General features: G+C 42.7%; 1 protein-coding gene across 2 annotated transcripts in view; it reads left to right on the forward strand.

The window, feature by feature from the left end:
• The window catches only part of LOC121567462 (rhomboid-related protein 1), an 80,576-nt gene extending 65,138 nt beyond the window's left edge, over positions 1-15,438 (forward strand). For both annotated transcript variants that reach the window (XM_041877519.1, XM_045220865.1), the window contains 3 exons: positions 6,935-7,035; positions 11,862-11,922; positions 12,765-15,438. In XM_041877519.1, coding sequence (XP_041733453.1) covers positions 6,935-7,035; positions 11,862-11,922; positions 12,765-13,036 — 434 coding nt within the window. In that variant the 3' untranslated portion in view covers positions 13,037-15,438. The remainder of the gene's footprint in view (positions 1-6,934; positions 7,036-11,861; positions 11,923-12,764) is intronic.
• The last annotated feature ends 1,618 nt before the right edge of the window (positions 15,439-17,056 follow it).

Genomic DNA, 17,056 nt, shown 5'->3' on the forward strand with positions numbered 1-17,056 from the left:
GACACCAAGGAACTTGAAGCTCTTGACCCGTTCCACTACAGCCCCGTGAATGGGGGCGTGCTCGGTCCTCCATTTCCTGTAGTCCACGATCAGCTCCTTTGTCTTGCTGACGATGATGGAGAAGTTGTTGACCAGGCACCACACTTCCAGGTCTCTGACCTCCTCCCTGTAGGCTGTCTAATCGTCGTCGGTGATCAAGCCCACCACAGTCATGTCGTCTGCAAACTTAATGATGTAGTTGGAGTTGTGCTTGGCCACACAGTCATGGGTGAACAGAGAGTACAGAAGGGGACTAAGCACGCACACCTGAGGGGCCCCAGTCAGCGTGGCAGATGTGTTGTTGACTACCCTCACAACCTGGGGGCGGCCCTTCAGGAAGTCCAGGATCAAGTTGTAGAGGGAAGTGTTTAATCCCAGATCCCTTAGTTTAGTGATGAGATTGGAGGGCACTATGGTGTTGAACTCTGAGCTGTAGTTAATGAACAGCATTCTCACGTAGGTGTTCCTTTTGTCCAGGTGGGGAAGGGCGTGGAGTACAATAGAGATGGTATAATCTGTGGGGCGGTATGCGAATTGGAGTGGGTCCAGGTTGTCTGGGATGATGGTGTTGATGTGAGCCATGACCGGCCTTTGAAAGCATTTCATGGCTACAGATGTGAGTGATACAGGTCCATAGTCATTTAGACAGGTTAGGATCACCACTTTATTTTAAGAATGTGAAATGTCAGAATAATAGTAGAGAGAATTATTTATTTCAGCTTTTATTTATTTCATCACATTCCCAGTGGGTCAGAAGTTTACATACACTCTTTTAGTATTTGGTAGCATTGCCTTTAAATTGTTTAACTTGAGTCAAACGTTTCAAGTAGCCTTCCACAAGCTTCCCACAATAAGTTGGGTGAATTTTGGCCCATTCCTCCTGACAGAGCTGGTGTAACTGAGTCAGGTTTGTCGGCCTCCTTGATCGCACACGCTTTTTCAGTTCTGCCCACAAATATGCTATAGGATTGAGGTCAGGGCTTTGTGATGGCCACTCCAATACCTTGACTTTGTTGTCCTTAAGCCATTTTGCCACAACTTTGGAAGTATGCTTGGGGTCATTGTCCATTTGGAAGCCCCATTTGCGACCAAGCTTTAACTTCCTGACTGATGTCTTGAGATGTTGCTTCAATATATCCACATAATTTTCCTTCCTCATGATGCCATCTATTCTGTGAAGTGCACCAGTCCCTCCTGCAGCAAAGCACCCCCACAGCATGATGCTGCCACCCCCGTGCTTCACGGTTGGGATGGTGTTCTCCAAACATAACGATGGTCATTATGGCCAAACAGTTCTATTTTTGTTTCATCAGACCAGAGGACATTTCTCCAAAAAGTACGATCTTTGTCCCCATGTGCAGTTGCAAACCGTAGTCTGGCTTTTTTATGGCGGTTTTGGAGCAGTGGCTTCTTCCTTGCTGAGCGGCCATTCAGGTTATGTCGATATAGGACTCGTTTTACTGTGGATATAGATACTTTTGTACCGGTTTCCTCCAGCATCTTCACAAGGTCCTTTGCTGTTGTTCTGGGATTGATTTGCACTTTTCGCACCAAAGTACGTTCATCTCTAGGAGACAGAACGTGTCTCCTTCATGAGCGGTATGACGGCTGCGTGGTCCCATGGTGTTTATACTTGCGTACTATTGTTTGTACAGATGAATGTGGTACCTTCAGGCGTTTGGAAATTGCTCCCAAGGATGAACCAGACTTGTGGAGGTCTACAAAGTTTTTTATGAGGTCTTGGCTGATTTCTTTGGATTTTCCCATGATGTCAAGCAAAGAGGCACTGAGTTTGAAGGTAGGCCTTGAAATACATCCACAGGTACACCTCCAATTGACTCAAATGATGTCAATTAGCCTATCAGAAGCTTCTAAAGCCATGACATCATTTTCTGGAATTTTCCAAGCTGTTTAAAGGTACAGTCAACTTAGTGTATGTAAACTTGTGACCCACTGGAATTGTGATACAGTTAATTATAAGTGAAATAATCAGTCTGTAAACAATTGTTGGAAAAATTACTTGTGTTATGCACAAAGTAGATGTCCTAACCGACTTGCCAAAACTATAGTTTGTTAACAAGAAATTTGTGGAGTGGTTGAAAAACAAGTTTTAATGACTCCAACCTAAGTGTATGTAAACTTCCGTCTTCAACTGTATGTACGGTCACTATCGGGAAGACATCGTCAATGCACTTATTAATGAAGATGATGACTGATGTGGTAAACTCCTCAATGCCATCAGATGAATCATATTGCAACATATTCCAGTCTGTGCTACCGAAACAGTCGTGTAGCTTAGTATGCGCTTCATCTGACCTCTTCCGTATTAATACTGGTACTTCCTGTTTGAGTTTTTGCTTGTGAGCAGGAATCAAGAGGATAGCGTTATGGTCAGATTTGCCAAATGGAGGGCGAGGGAGAGCTTTGAATGCATCTCTGTGTGTGGAGTAAAGGTGATCTAGAGTTTTTTTCGCCTCTAGTTGCACAGGTGACATGCTGGTAGAAATTTGGTAACGCGAATTTCAGTTTTCTTGCATTAAAATCACCGGCCACTAGGAGCGCCGCCTCTGGGTGAGCATTTTCTTGTTTGCTTATGGCCCTATACAGCTCGTTGAGTGCGGTCGTAGTGCCAGCATCGGTTTGTGGTGGTAAATAGACAGCTCTTGGTAAATAGTATGGTCTACAGCTTATCATGAGGTATTCTAACTCAGGCGATCAGAACCTCGAGACTTCCTCCTTCTCTGAGTGTCGGGGATTTGGATCTGCTCTGGGATAATCAATATGTCTTTCGTCTCCGACTCATTGAAGTAGAAGTCCTCATCCAAATGGAGGTTAGTGACAGCTGTTCTGATGTCCAGAAGCCCTTTTCGGTCATAGGAAACGATGGCGGAAACATTATGTACAATAAAAGGGAAGATCAGTGCAAAATAATACACAAAATAGCACAATTGGTCAGGTGCCTGTAAAACGGCCGCTATTCCTTCCAGCAGCATTATCAATATCTTATATGGAATTTATTAAATCATCCAACTGACTGGTCTGTGTAGCATGTATGGTGCCTTCAGAAAGTATTCATACCCCTTGACTTATTCCGCAGTTTGTTGTGTTACAGCCTGAATTCAAAATTGATTCAATATTTTTTGCTAATTCATTTATACAGAAATATCTCATTTACATAAATATTCACACCCCTGAGTCAATACATGTTAGAATTACTTTTGGCAGCGATTACAGCTGTGAGTCTTTCTGGGTAAGTCTATAAGAGTTTTGCACACCTGGATTGTACAATTTTCTTTTTAAAATTCTTCAAGCTCTGTCAAGTTGGTTGTTGATCATTGCTAGACAGCCATTTTCAAGTCTTGCCAAAGATTTTCAAGCCGATTTAAGTCAAAACTGTAACTAGGCCACTCAGGAACATTCCATTTTGTCTTAGCAACTCCAGTGTATATTTGTCCTTGGGATTTAGGTTATTGTCCTGCTGAAAGGTGAATTTGTCTCCCAGTGTCTCTTGGAAAGCAGACTGATCCAGGTTTTCCTCTAGGATTTTGCCTGTGCTTAGTTCTGTTCCGTTTCTTTTGTATCCTAAAAAACTCCCTAGTCCTTGCCGATGACAAGCATACCCATAACCCATAACATCATTCAGCCACCACCATGCTTGAAAATAATATATTGTACTCAGTGATCTACTGTGTTGGATTTGCCCCAAACATAACACTTTGTATTCAGGACATAAAGTTAATTTCTTTGCCACATTTTTTGCAGTATTACTTTAGTGCCTTATTGCAAACAGGATGCATGTTTTGGAATATTTGTAGTCTGTACAGGCTTCCTTCTTTTCACTATGTCATTTAAGTTAGTATTGTGGAGTAACTACAATGTTGTTGATCCATACTCAGTTTTCTCATATAACAGCCATTCAACTTTGTAACTATTTTAAAGTCACCATTGGCCTCATGGTGAAATACCTGAGCGCTTTCCTCCCTCTCCGGCAACTGAGTTAGGAAGGACGCCTGTATCTTTGTAGTGACTGGGTGTATTGATACACCATCCAAAGTGTAATTAATAACTTCACCATGCTCAACTGGATATTCAATGTCTGCTTTTATTTATTTTTACCCAGCTACCAATACGTGGCCTTCTTTGCCAGTGTGACGAGGTGTGAATGAAGGAGTCAGGCGCAGGAGGTAAAATACCGAAGTCCAGAGTTTATTCCGTTTACATAAATCAAACGCCCAAAGCGTTAAACAAAACTATTACAAGGGAAAACATCCACCTTGGCATAAACACAGTGAATAGTAGCTCAACCGAGCTACACGCTCTCACAACAAACAATCACTCACAAAGACAAGGGGAACAGAGGGAACACTTATACACATACTAATTAGGGGAATGAGCACCAGGTGTGTGTGATTGACAAGACATGACAAGTGGAGTGATGAGAATGGGATCGGCAGTAGCTAGTACTCCGGTGACGACGAACGCCGAAGCCTGCCCGAACCAGGAGGGGGGGGGCAGCCTCGGCAGAAGTCGTGACAGCGAGGCATTGGAAAACCTCTCTCGTCTTTGTGGTTTAATCTGTGTTTAAAATTCACTGCTCGACTGAGGGACCTTACAGATAATTGTATGTGTGGGGTACAGAGATGAGGTAGTCATTCAGAAATCATGTTAAACACTATTTTTGCACATAGAGTCCATGCAACTTATGTGACTTGTTAAGCAAATTTTACTCCTGAATTTATTTAGGCTTGCCATAACAAAGGGGTTGAATACTTTTTGACTCAAGACATTTCAGCTTTTCATTTTTTATCAATTTGTAAAACAATTAAGAACATAATTTCACTTTGACATTATTGTGTGTAGGCCAGTGACACAAAATCTCATTTGAATCCATTTAAAATTCAGGCTGTAACACAACAAAATGCGGAAAAAGTCAAGGGGTGTGAATACTTTCTGAAGGCACTGTATGCAAGTCATTTTGGGACCCCAATTACATTTATCTTCCAGAGTAATGCTAGGCTTTTGTTTTATAAGGTCAATGGCATTCATTGACAGTTTTCATGAGCATCCTAAGCAAATTACAAATGTAATTCAATTCTGCTCCACTTTATCTTATTTCTAGAACACTTTCAGTCATTTGTGACAGAGAATGCACACTACATGGCCAAAATTATGAGGACACCCCTTCAAATTAGTGGATTCGGCTATTTCAGTCACACCCGTGGCTGACAGGTGTATAAAAGGAGCACACCGCCATGCAATCTCCATAGACAAACATAGACCAATATTGACAGTAGAATGACGTGTACTGTGGCACCGTCATAGGATGCCACCTTTCCAACAAGTCAGTTCGTCAAATTTCTGCCCTGCTAGAGCTGCCCCAGTCAGCTGTAAGAGCTGTTATTGTGAAGTGGAAACTTCTAGGAGCAACAACGGCTCAGCAGCGAAGTGGTAGGCCACACAAGCCTACAGAACGGGAATGCCGAGTGCTGAAGCTTGATAGCGCGTAAATATCATCTGTCCTCGGTTGCAACACTCACACTGCCTCTGGAAGCGACGTCAGCACAATAACTGTTTGTCGGGATCTTCATGAAATGGGTTTCCATGGTCGAGCAGCTGCACACAATCCTAAAATCACCATGCGCAATGCCAAGCGTCAGCTGGAGTGGTTTAAAGCTTGCCGCCATTGGAAACGCGTTCTCTGGAGTGATGAATCATGCCTCACCATCTGACAGTCAGGCGGAAAAGTCTGGGTTTGGCGGATGCCAGGAGAACGCTACCTGCCCCAATGGATAGTGCCAACTGTAAAGTTTGATGGAGGAGGAATAATGTTCTGGGGCTGTTTTTCACAGTTCGGTCTAGGCCCCTTAGTTCCAGTGAAGGGAAATCTTAACTCTACAGCATACAATGACATTCTAGACAATTCTGTGCTTCAAACTTTGTAGCAACAGTTAGGGGAAACTTTCCTGTTTCAGCATGACAATTCCCCCGTGCAGAAAGTGAGGTCCATACAGAAATGGTTTGTCTGCACAGAGTCCTGACCTCATCGAACACCTTTGGAATTGGAAGACCAACTGCGAGCCATGCCTAATCGCTCAACATCAGTGCCGACCTCACTAATGCTCTTGTGGCTGAATGGAAGCAAGTCCCCGCAGCAATGTTCCAACATCTAGTGGAAAGCCTTCCCAGAAGAGTGTAGGCTGTTATAGCAGCAAAGGGGGGACCAAATCCATATTAACCCCCATGATTTTGGAAAGAAATGTTCGACGAGCAGGTGTCCATATACTTTTGGCCATCTAGTGTATCAAAACCCAATGCCCAGTGTCAGTATAATCTACATGGGATCAAGAGGACATTATAGTATCGTAGCAAGAGAATATCATAGATAAACCCTCCTATTATGGCCTCCATGTGGTATGTGTAGATTATGGTCTTTGTAGCTGCCCCATTTAATATGTGTCTAAGTATATAAGGTAACATTTGTTACTATGGTATTTTTTGTTTAACGTGACTGTTCTGTTTTATGAGCCTGGTGGTGGTGCTGGGACCTGCGCTACAGTGTAAGCATGTGCACAGCAGCACAGAAGAGAAAAGCAGTATGGGGGTGTATAGATATAAAGAGGGCAAGTCAAGGTCAACTGACGACAGACAGACAGGATGTGTTCTTTTGGGTTCAGGGGGATGCTGGGAGGAAGGTGACTGAAATTGCTATGGTGATGATGAGTAACCTAACCCTCCTTCTCTCTCTTTTTCTCCCTTTTCCAACATTTTCCTGTATCCTTTTCACTCATGCTCTCTCTTTCTGAACATCTCTCTCCTTCCGTCTCTCTTTCTCTCTCTCCCTTTCTCTCCTTCTCTCCTCCCCCATCTTTCTCTCTCTCCATCTCTCTCTCTCCAGGTTCCCTGACGGTGTCCATCACAGACATGCGTGCTCCAGTGGTGGGAGGCTCCGGGGGTGTCTACGCTCTGTGCTCGGCGCATCTGGCCAACGTCGTCATGGTAACTGCCGTCATCATCGCCTTCATTGTTACACTTGATAACGGTATCAATGGAGACAAAATGTCAGAGCAATCCCCTTAGAGAGAACTCCTCCACACAACATCCTTCTGTTTTTGTTATGTGTTTAGATAGACTGCTGTGCTTGCCGTCATCAAGCTCTGCAGGTGTGAGTGGGATGTACAATGGGAGTGATGAGTTTTAGTAAGGGTTCCATGCCAGTGAGTGCACACAAAGAGTGGGTCCCTATCAATATGGTGAGATAAGGACTTTTTATAAACGGCTAACAAGCACTTTTTTGGATATTCCAGAACCACCATGATCACAGCTTGTCAGAAAGGAACTCTGCAGTGGGGTTATAGGCTATTGTCGTGACGTGACTTTCATTAATGTGATGACTGTTATTTATCGAATCAACTAACTATGTTTAATTGTTACTCGATTAAATTAATCATGTAACAATTAAATCATTAGGATTTGGGGCACCACGGAATAAGTTGTTTATAGAGTTACCATCTCCCGAATTAAACTCTAAAAGGTCTTTACCTATCACTATGTATAAGTCAACGTATCAGTCATTACCTCTTATCAGTCTCATTCTGAACGTCGCATAATCCTTGAACCTGCAAGAACCCTAACCTTATTGATGAATCAGCAATACACAAATTGGCTTAATTATTTATTTACTAAATAAATAAATAATAACACAGAATACATAAACACACACACATGGTATAGGTTATTGATTACTAACGTAATACAATGAAAACAGGTCTCTAGTGGACTAATAACAGCATGACTGCTTGGTTAGGAGAAGGAGGGGTCAATAGAAAGAGAATGAAAAGGAGAGACAAAGAGATTCAACTTATCGTTCTTACATTTCTAAACCACCGCTCATTCGGATAAGAAATGCAATGCATATTTATGTGTAGCTGTCCTTGATCGTCGTCTCTCTGTTGAACCACTTTCTCAAAAAGGGTTTGAGTGTCCTATCCCACTTCGGTGAGACTCAGCTTGTCTTCGAGTGGAGTGTTCATTGGAATAGATACTTTAGATGTACCAACGGTTGTCTAAAATGGGATTGTCCTTCCCGTGTCTTTAGTGAAAGTTCTAGACTACTTTACATGCCAGCTGCAGACTGGTAATGCTACGGTCTAGTGAGTTTCTTCTTCTTGTGTAGAGATTGAGAGTTTCAGAGTTTCTCACCATTTCAAACGTGTGGACTAACGTCTCACGTTTCCTGGTATTAGAGTGTCAATCATTTGTAACGTTCAGCTCCCGCTGCACGTCAGCTGGTCTGTAGAGGTTCAACCATTTGTAACGTGAGCTCGCGCTTCACGTCGGCTGGTCTTTCTGGTCTAACCATTTTAAACGTGCAGTCGCCACTTTCACGTTTTCTGGTCTGCTGGTCCAAAGTTCTAACCATTCTAAACGTGCAGTCGTCACTCTCACGTTTTCTGGTCCATCTGGTCTAACCATTTTAAGCCATGTAGCCACAGCTCCACGCTTCCTGGTCTAACCATTTTAAGCCATGTAGCCACAGCTCCACGCTTCCTGGTCTGATGTACATTTAGTTACCAAGGCTTTTATCCTCGGGTAAAAAGGGGGTGTTCCATCACGCCGACACAATGTCTGCGCTCACTTGGGCATGGTTACTGACTGGGCAAAACAATTATCTCATTAGAAGGCTAAAATCACATTGCTATCTTAACCAAAATACTCGAATTCTTAATCATATATTTTATACAACATTTAGATGTAAACTTGACAAGTAGAATATGTACACTTTGGAGTTACAGTTATTTCTTGATACCATCCTTAATGACATCACAAAATAATAAACAATATGACATGATTATTCTGTAGATCCCCACTGACCATTCCAAACGTTTGGATGTCAGAAATAATGTTCCAATGTCCAATCTTTTTGACGTTTTTAGGCGGGCCACACTCTCTCTAGACAAAGGCATTCCTTTGGTGGATACTGAAAGGCAGAGAGAGAAAGTTAATCTCCTGCTTAAATTTACGACCCAGTGTTAAGGTGTCAAGACCGGCACAGCCCCCCTTCCCCTCTTCTGTGGGAGAGAGGGGGTCTGGCTATCTTCAAACATTTGCCTAGCTGATGGGTCCTTTGACTTGACTTGAGAATACCTTAAGCTCCTTTCCACTATTTTTCTAACAAAGGCTGTTTTGATTCCACCCTTGATCTGTTATTCATTCTTATCCTTTGTCATTTATTCTTATCACCTCTTTATTTAGAAGTGCCAAACTCTATGCATATGGGAATATATATAATGTGGTCCTCTGTAGCTCAGCTGGTAGAGCACGGCGCTTGTAACGCCAAGGTAGTGAGTTCGATCCCCGGGACCACCCATACACAAAAAAAAATTATGCACGCATGACTGTAAGTCGCTTTGGATAAAAGCGTCTGCTAAATGGCATATTATTATTATTATTATTAAATATTAAAGGCTATGTCAATCTGTTCCTCAGTACTCCCTAGGTGCCTGGTCTGCCAAATGTCTCTGCAACAGAAAACATAAAATGTGCGATCACACTGTGTGTGTGTATGTGTCAGCATCAGTGTGTATGGATGTGTGATGTCTCAGCTCATTCTGTCAGAGGACTCAGGGCTGTGTAAGATCTGATGAATCACTCTTAATAGAGAAGGCCTTCACTACAGGCAAAAGAGATGACAGCAAAGGTTGAACTCAAAATGCATCAGCAGCCCCAGAACAAAGAGTTTAAACTTTGATCCCTGCTCCCAGCAAACTAAGCGACTGTTGTTTATTATGTCACATCCTCGGGTTAGTTTTGTCTTCTTTGTGTCTCAGGGGGCGGAAGTGTTTTTACTCCCGTAGACCTCATCTATCTGTCCAAAAGCTTTTATCGTCGGTCATGTGGATGAGACGGTTAAACAGATGTTTTGACTCACTGCTGTCAAGGCCATCAAAATGATCTATGTTAAATCGTCTGAATGCCTCTTCTGAATGCCTCTTCATCTCTACATTAAAGTTCAGACAGAACAAGAAATCTGCTCCTCCCCTGGTTGAATGAACACTTTCACTTGTCCTCCCTCAGGTAACCAGAGACAGCATTAACCTTTTATGTACTGTGTGTTGCTCTTATAATTTATTGAAAAAATGTCCATGTTATTCACCCCATTGCCTGTGTGCGTGTGGTGTGTATATGGGTATTTTGAGTAGTGTAAGCTGGTGGGGAAAAAACTGTTTTATTTCACCTAATTTTAACATTGTTCAACTTAATAAAAAAACGGTTTTCCCATTTCAAGATGTAAAAAAAAATATATATATATAGTAGGTGCCTATTAAGTGCCAAATAAAGTAACAGGGTTGACCTTAACAGGGTTGAAAACGTCATCTTAAATCATCCATAACTCCCCTTGTGACAGGAGGAATGGAAGCTTGTTGGGACAGGGAGGGGCAATTGAATGCAAGCTTCACACATTTTTATTTTATTGTTAAAACATTTCTAGCCTGTCTATCTATGGGTAACAGGGTTGACGTTTTATGCTCGACCCGCTCAGTTTTCCACCACAAAACACCAGAAAATGTCCAAAAAGCTTAGAACCAGCTCACCTGCTTTTACACTATGATTTGACTAGTGTAGATGTCTTATTTTTTATTGAGCAACAAGCTAAAGACAATAAATAGGATTAAATGAGATTAGCATTGCTCATAAGAATGAAGACCTCTTGAAAACAGATTTATTTTCAGAGCTAATGTAAAGGATGTCACGTTGCTTGCTTAGCGAGTACCACTTCCTCCCGATTTGGCCCATACCTGGCACGAACTCGGGACCTCTGCCTTACAAACACACTTGACCGCCCTCCTCAAGCGTTTTAGCCGAACGCACCACCTCAAAAGCTAGCTAATGAGGCGACACAAGCGGGACACTTAATGCTGAGGAGTATGTTTCACACATCCCTATGTGCTACACTAACATCGTCTTGATGTAGAAATGCCAAAGAAAAGTATTCATCTTTTAGAATACTGCATAAAAGCACTCCATTATCCCCTTGTCTCTGTGGAGGTACAGCTTCACTTAAATCCCTAAACTTGATAGTCAAAATGGAGGATACACTTGTATCGGCATGTAAAACAAACCCAACTTCAGTAAGAAAAAATAAGGGAAAAGTGAGCGGCTATATCACGTGAGCGCCCCCCTTCCCCCTCCTTATTGATGTTGTTTGGTTGAACTCCCCCTACTCTGTCACTCGCCATTTATTTGTGGTATTATTGCACTTTTATGAGGCCCTGCTGTCCCACAGACGAATAGGCAGAGTTGTGTGTATAGGACTCCACCTTATTGACTTTCTTTAGGATCTTTAATCTTGCATGGCACTCGGCTTTGCCTGCCTGGCTTCCTCTGCAAGGAGCAAAACACTGCTGCTTCCTCCCGGTCTCCCAGGACCCAGAGGACATGAAGAGGGACGTGATTGGTGCAATCCTTCATCCTGGGGAATAAATATGTTATTCTGAGGCAGAAACCTTTTGTATTATCCCAGGAGGAACACATGGTGTTTTATTGGGCCGTTCTCACCCTCCGTAAAGCTTTCTTAACCCTGATTAATAGAACAGCAGCGAGGTGGAACCACCGATTGGAGACCAGCCAGGTGTATAATCATGTCTCCGTCTAGTAGGCCTGTCCTCATCCTACCTGTATGGAAGTGGTTGTCTGATCGCTGTGGTTTACACACGTTCCCTACAGAATGCAGAGATGGTGGAGATACTCGGTGTGTAAACTGTAAATATACAGGTCTTTGGAACGGACTATTTGTGTTTGACTGCTTTCTCTCTGTTTTGCAGAACTGGGCCGGTATGCGGTGTCCATACAAACTCCTCCGCATGATTCTGGCGCTGGTGTGCAGTAAGTTTCATACTATATCCATATAGCCATTCAATATTTACACTATTATCAGTCTCAAGACAGCCATTACTGTTATGTTCATAGCTGAATCCTGACATAATTGTTGTGAGGTGTTATGCTCCATTGTGTGCGTATAACACCCCTTAACTTTCAGCCTTCCTAATGTCCACACACCTGCTCACATTATAATTTCATTGCCAGATAATTATAACATGAGTGGGCCTTATAAAATGAGTTGAGGTATTGCTTCAAGTGCAGTCTTTAATGGGGAGGAATTGTTTGATTTATTTTTATTTTACCTTTATTTAACTAGGCAAGTCAGTTAACAACAAATTCTTATTTACAATGACGGCCTACACCAGCCAAACGACGCTGGGCCAATTGTGCACCGCCCTATGGGACTCCCAATCACGGCCGGTTGTGATACAGCCTGGAATCGAACCAGGGGGTCTGTAGTGACGCCTCAAGCACTGAGATGCAGTGCCTTAGACCACTGCGCCAATCGGGAGCCCAATATGAGTGGCCCTCAGGTTGCAGATTGGATATGTAGTATTTTGTTCAGAGGATATGACTCATGCTGTATGGCAGTGACTTTTCCCAATTCACTACGACTTTCGTCAGTGTGCAATATGTCCCGTCCATCTGTCCCGTGTCTGACTCCTCCATACCGCAGTCTAGTGTATCCTTAGCTAGCCCATCTCTGTTAACATAGCCTTAGCCTTAGCAAAGCCCTAGTCTTGGCCAGAAGTGTAACATTTATGTAATCTGCACTGAACTGTACTCAAAACTTTATCTGCCAAATCCCACATATCCACTGAAATTGATGACTTCTTCCATTGCAGTGAGTTCGGAGGTGGGCCGTGCCGTGTGGCTGCGCTTCTCCCCGCCCTTGCCCTCCTCGGGGCCCCAGCCCAGCTTCATGGCCCACCTGGCGGGGGCGGTGGTGGGCATCAGCATGGGCCTGCTCATCCTGCGCAGCTACGAGGAGAGCCTGCAGAAGCAGTGCTCCTGGTGGGTCATCCTCTTCTCCTTCATCACCTTCCTACTCTTCGCCATCTTCTGGAACATCTTCGCCTACGAGCTGCTGGGGGTGCAGCTCCCACCCGCTCCCTGACACCAAGAAGCTCTCTCCCACTCCATTACATTGTCCCTCTCATTGTCATATGTCAAAACCCATCGCCTTCACCGTATCCTTTTCCTGTCCGCTCAGCCAACCCCCCCGGCAACACCATTCAAAACACAGGAAGTTATTTAATTCAAAACTGTACAGAGCAGGAATAGTTTTTTCCAATGTACCCATATCATCATAGAATGATCTCTGTTTTGTGGTGGAAGGGAATTCGGTAGCAATATATGCAGGTGAAAGCTGTGTAGCGCTCTTCATATTCTCATTATGGAGCATCCCTTTTGTCTTTTGTGTTGAAGCTTCACCCACCTTCAGGCCGAACCTGTCAGAGAGCCATTTTGATTAATACCATGCAGCGTCAGCTCTCCTTTGCGTTCAGAGTGGGTTCATGACCCTTGAGGTGCTTCTTACTGGACAGATGTGTGTTCTGTCAGTATCCCTCACTGCCGCTTTTAAAGCCATGAGGCAGGAGGACACCAGTGTTCTATTGCTCAACACGCACCTAAACACTAGTTCTACACTGTGGAATAAGAATAGGATCTCACAGGAATAGGTATTACATGTAAAAAGGCATGCAGCTAGGAAGGTGGAAAAGACAGAGAAGAAAGAAATCAATGCTGAAACTGATATCCTATCTCCCCACCATCACCACTGTGGTGCTCATGTCCCTAGTAGCCATTGTCACTCTCCTTTTCTACCCAACCTAAATGCTTCAGCAGGTTAGCATAATCTCTACCAGTACCATACCCTAGCCTGCTAAAGCACCAGCATCTCATCTAGCTAATGCTCTAAGGTCCAAACTGAGACGTGTGCCCTTTACACACCGGACACACCAACCCGCACCCTTCTCCTGTGTCACCGTCTCCAAGAACAACCACTGCCTGATGCTGTATGTCAGCGCGGGAATGCAAAGAGAGAGACACAGGCCTCTGTCTATTCTCACTCTAACAGACGGAACTGGGGAGGGCAACGAACATGTCATCATCGCCTGACCTCTGACCTCCGTGTCCCAGCGGGCATTGGGTTCGGTCTGTCAAAGCCCAGTCTATACCTCAGTGTCTCATTCTTAGGGACTGTATACTTTTGTAAAGGAATGTACACATAAAAAATGAGTGTTAATCATTTATTTCTGTTTCTTTCTTGTTTGGGAAAACAAAAGAAGAACGTTTCAAATGGTGCAGATGTAATGCTATGATTGTTGTTCTTATGATTACTCTTACTATACAGCTTTGCTCCTCTGAAAATAATCGGCAGCAGACATCCCTGGTTACTATGACGAATGAACACCAATGAAGCAAGTTAGACTCGTATTTATAAATCTTAGTGCTATACAGAATAAGCCATAGAAGAACCAACATAGACATGGAAAACAAAGGCAGAGTGAAAACGTTGTGACTGATTGCTGGTATATGCTTCGGTGAACGTTTCTGCCGTGTAGTCTTCATTGGTAAGGTCAAAGCTGATAATAAAATATGTCATATGAGTTATGTGGCAAATGAGAGACAGGATAACAAAGCCAAACTGTTTGTGCAAGAACATGCTTGAGAAATGCTGGACTGTTGCTCTGAGTCGACATTAAATATTTGTTATTAAACACATCTTAAAAACTTGGTTGCCAGATAGAATATTTAGACACGTAACTGCATGGTTGCCAGATTCCAAATTCCCCCAGTGTGGTGATGCCTGACTACAGTCTTTTTTGGTTAATTACACATTTTGGATAGAGAAACCTGCCACAAATTAGCTAATTGACTGAATCAAGCATTTGCTAAGCTGTGACTAAGCTTGAAATTCCATTCACTTATTTAATTTCTGTATTATTTTTTTCAGTCTGTAGGCTAATTAATGTGGAAGGCTTCTTACTGCTTTAGAAAACTTTTAGAGTTGCCAATGTTGACAGTTGGTCTCAGACATAATCCTCAGCATACATGATTATGTCACTGACAGATGATACAGGCATACTGAGTGTGCCATAATGAATAACTTTATGAAGGGTGAATTCTATCTAAGAGGAAGATAATTGTGCCTCGTAAGCTAAAGAATCCATAGGACGTTAACTCAGAAAAAGCATAAGGCTGACGAAAGGGCTAGAAACTAAATACTGATGTTATTGTAAAACACATAAAACTGTTAAAGGTCCAATGCAGCCATTTTATCTCAATATCAAATCATTTCTTATTAACAATTAAGTACCTTACTGTGATTGTTTTAAATGTAAATGGTAAAAAATTAACTTTTTAGCAAAGAGCAATATCTCAATCAAGAATTTTGCTAGGACTAAGTGAGGAGTGGAAAACTGAAAACGAGCTGTTATTTGCAGAGAGGTTTGGAACTCTCTTTCTTATTGGTCTATTAACGAATTTACCGCCTGGTGATGTCACCAGACAGGCCAAAACTCCATCCCACCAAAACATGCAGAAATTTCAGGTGGTCTTTTCAAACAGCTCTTACACTAAAACGGCATTATCATCATTTTCACAGTATTATTCCAACCTCATAGTTTGGAAATATACTGTATATAAAACACAGGAGAATCGCGTTTTTGACTGCAGTTGGCCTTGAATGGGAACCTTCCAGGAAATGAAACTAAACGACTAAAGGGGGTGACAAAAGCTGAAGTACAAGGTACAAGCTTCTATTTCCCCACCCTTAAAAACGCACCCAGGTTTCAGTTAAAGACAAAATCAACTGATTTCAGCCAGTGAATGGCTGTGGATTGACTGCATTGTTTGAATGGCATATTGGCAGTTAATTGTTTTATTAATGTAATCATTCCTCAACATCTGGCTGGCTAGCTAGCTAACAAACATACAGTGCATATAAATTCTTCAAATTCATTGTTTTATACCATATCTTTTCACAGCACTGGCAAACCATGGTTGACCAACTCCCTGACCAAAATGGCTGAACTTTTAGCCAAGCATAAGACGGTTCATGTCCATTCTAGTGTACAAATTCTATGATAGGAGGATAAATATGCAAAGAAAAGATGACAGACTGGTCATTGGTCAGAATAATCAGTCATGATCTGGCCCAAAAACCATCCCACCAGTTTTCTTTCAAATAGCTCTTACAGAAAAAGGGTATTATCATAATTTTCACAATTTCAGAGTGTTATTTCGACCTCATGGTGTGGAAATATAATTTTAAAAAACAGGGAAATTACATTTTTAACTGCACTGCCCCTTTAAGTTCTTAAATTAAGGTATGATCAGTCTCAAATGAGTCTCCAATTCTGTATTCATAGACATGCTCATTTCTTCCTCTCTCTTTTCACCATGGCATATGAGGCAGCCGTCGGGGGAAATAAGAAGTGCATATATCCTAATTAAGCAGGCAGAGAAAAGTCGTCGGGAGTAGTTTATTATCCGTTTGTAAGCCAAATTACCTGGCCCTAGGCCGCATCCAAAGACAGCAGCACTAACAACACATCTTCTACAAAAGCCCATCCAATCCCACTCTCCTTTTGGCTATGAAGCCCTCTGCTTTATCCAGACAGCCGAGGATCTGGGGGGAGAAGCATAAACGCTGTAATGAAGGAGAAAATGTCATCTACAGGCTGATATGTGACAACTTTGGCGTGTGCCAAAGTGTGTCTGTGAGCAATGCAGGGAGAGTGGGTATAGAGAAAGAGGAATGGAGGTGGCACCACTCATAAAACACCATTGGGGTCGTAAAGCAGCTGTGTGTGCCTTCATATCTTGTCGTGTGCCCATCACAACGCCTCTGGCTTAGGAAGTGATGTATGGCTGTTACGCAGGGCTCAGTTCTACCAGAACCTGGGGCTCCACCGGTGTAAACATGATCTCTTCTTCTTTAAGTAAATGTGACAAGCTGCATGATGTTGATTTAATTGCTGTCTTTTATGTGACATTTGTTTTCATCGACATAGGTGGGCCTGGTGAAGAATAGCATGAGTAGAATAGGGGCAGCCAGCCAATCATACCATGTGATCCATTTTATCAATGACGCTCTATTGATTAGAACCCCACCACCACCTCTTTAGTG

Source organism: Coregonus clupeaformis, chromosome 1, assembly GCF_020615455.1.
Source record: "Coregonus clupeaformis isolate EN_2021a chromosome 1, ASM2061545v1, whole genome shotgun sequence".
Lineage (NCBI taxonomy): Eukaryota > Metazoa > Chordata > Actinopteri > Salmoniformes > Salmonidae > Coregonus > Coregonus clupeaformis.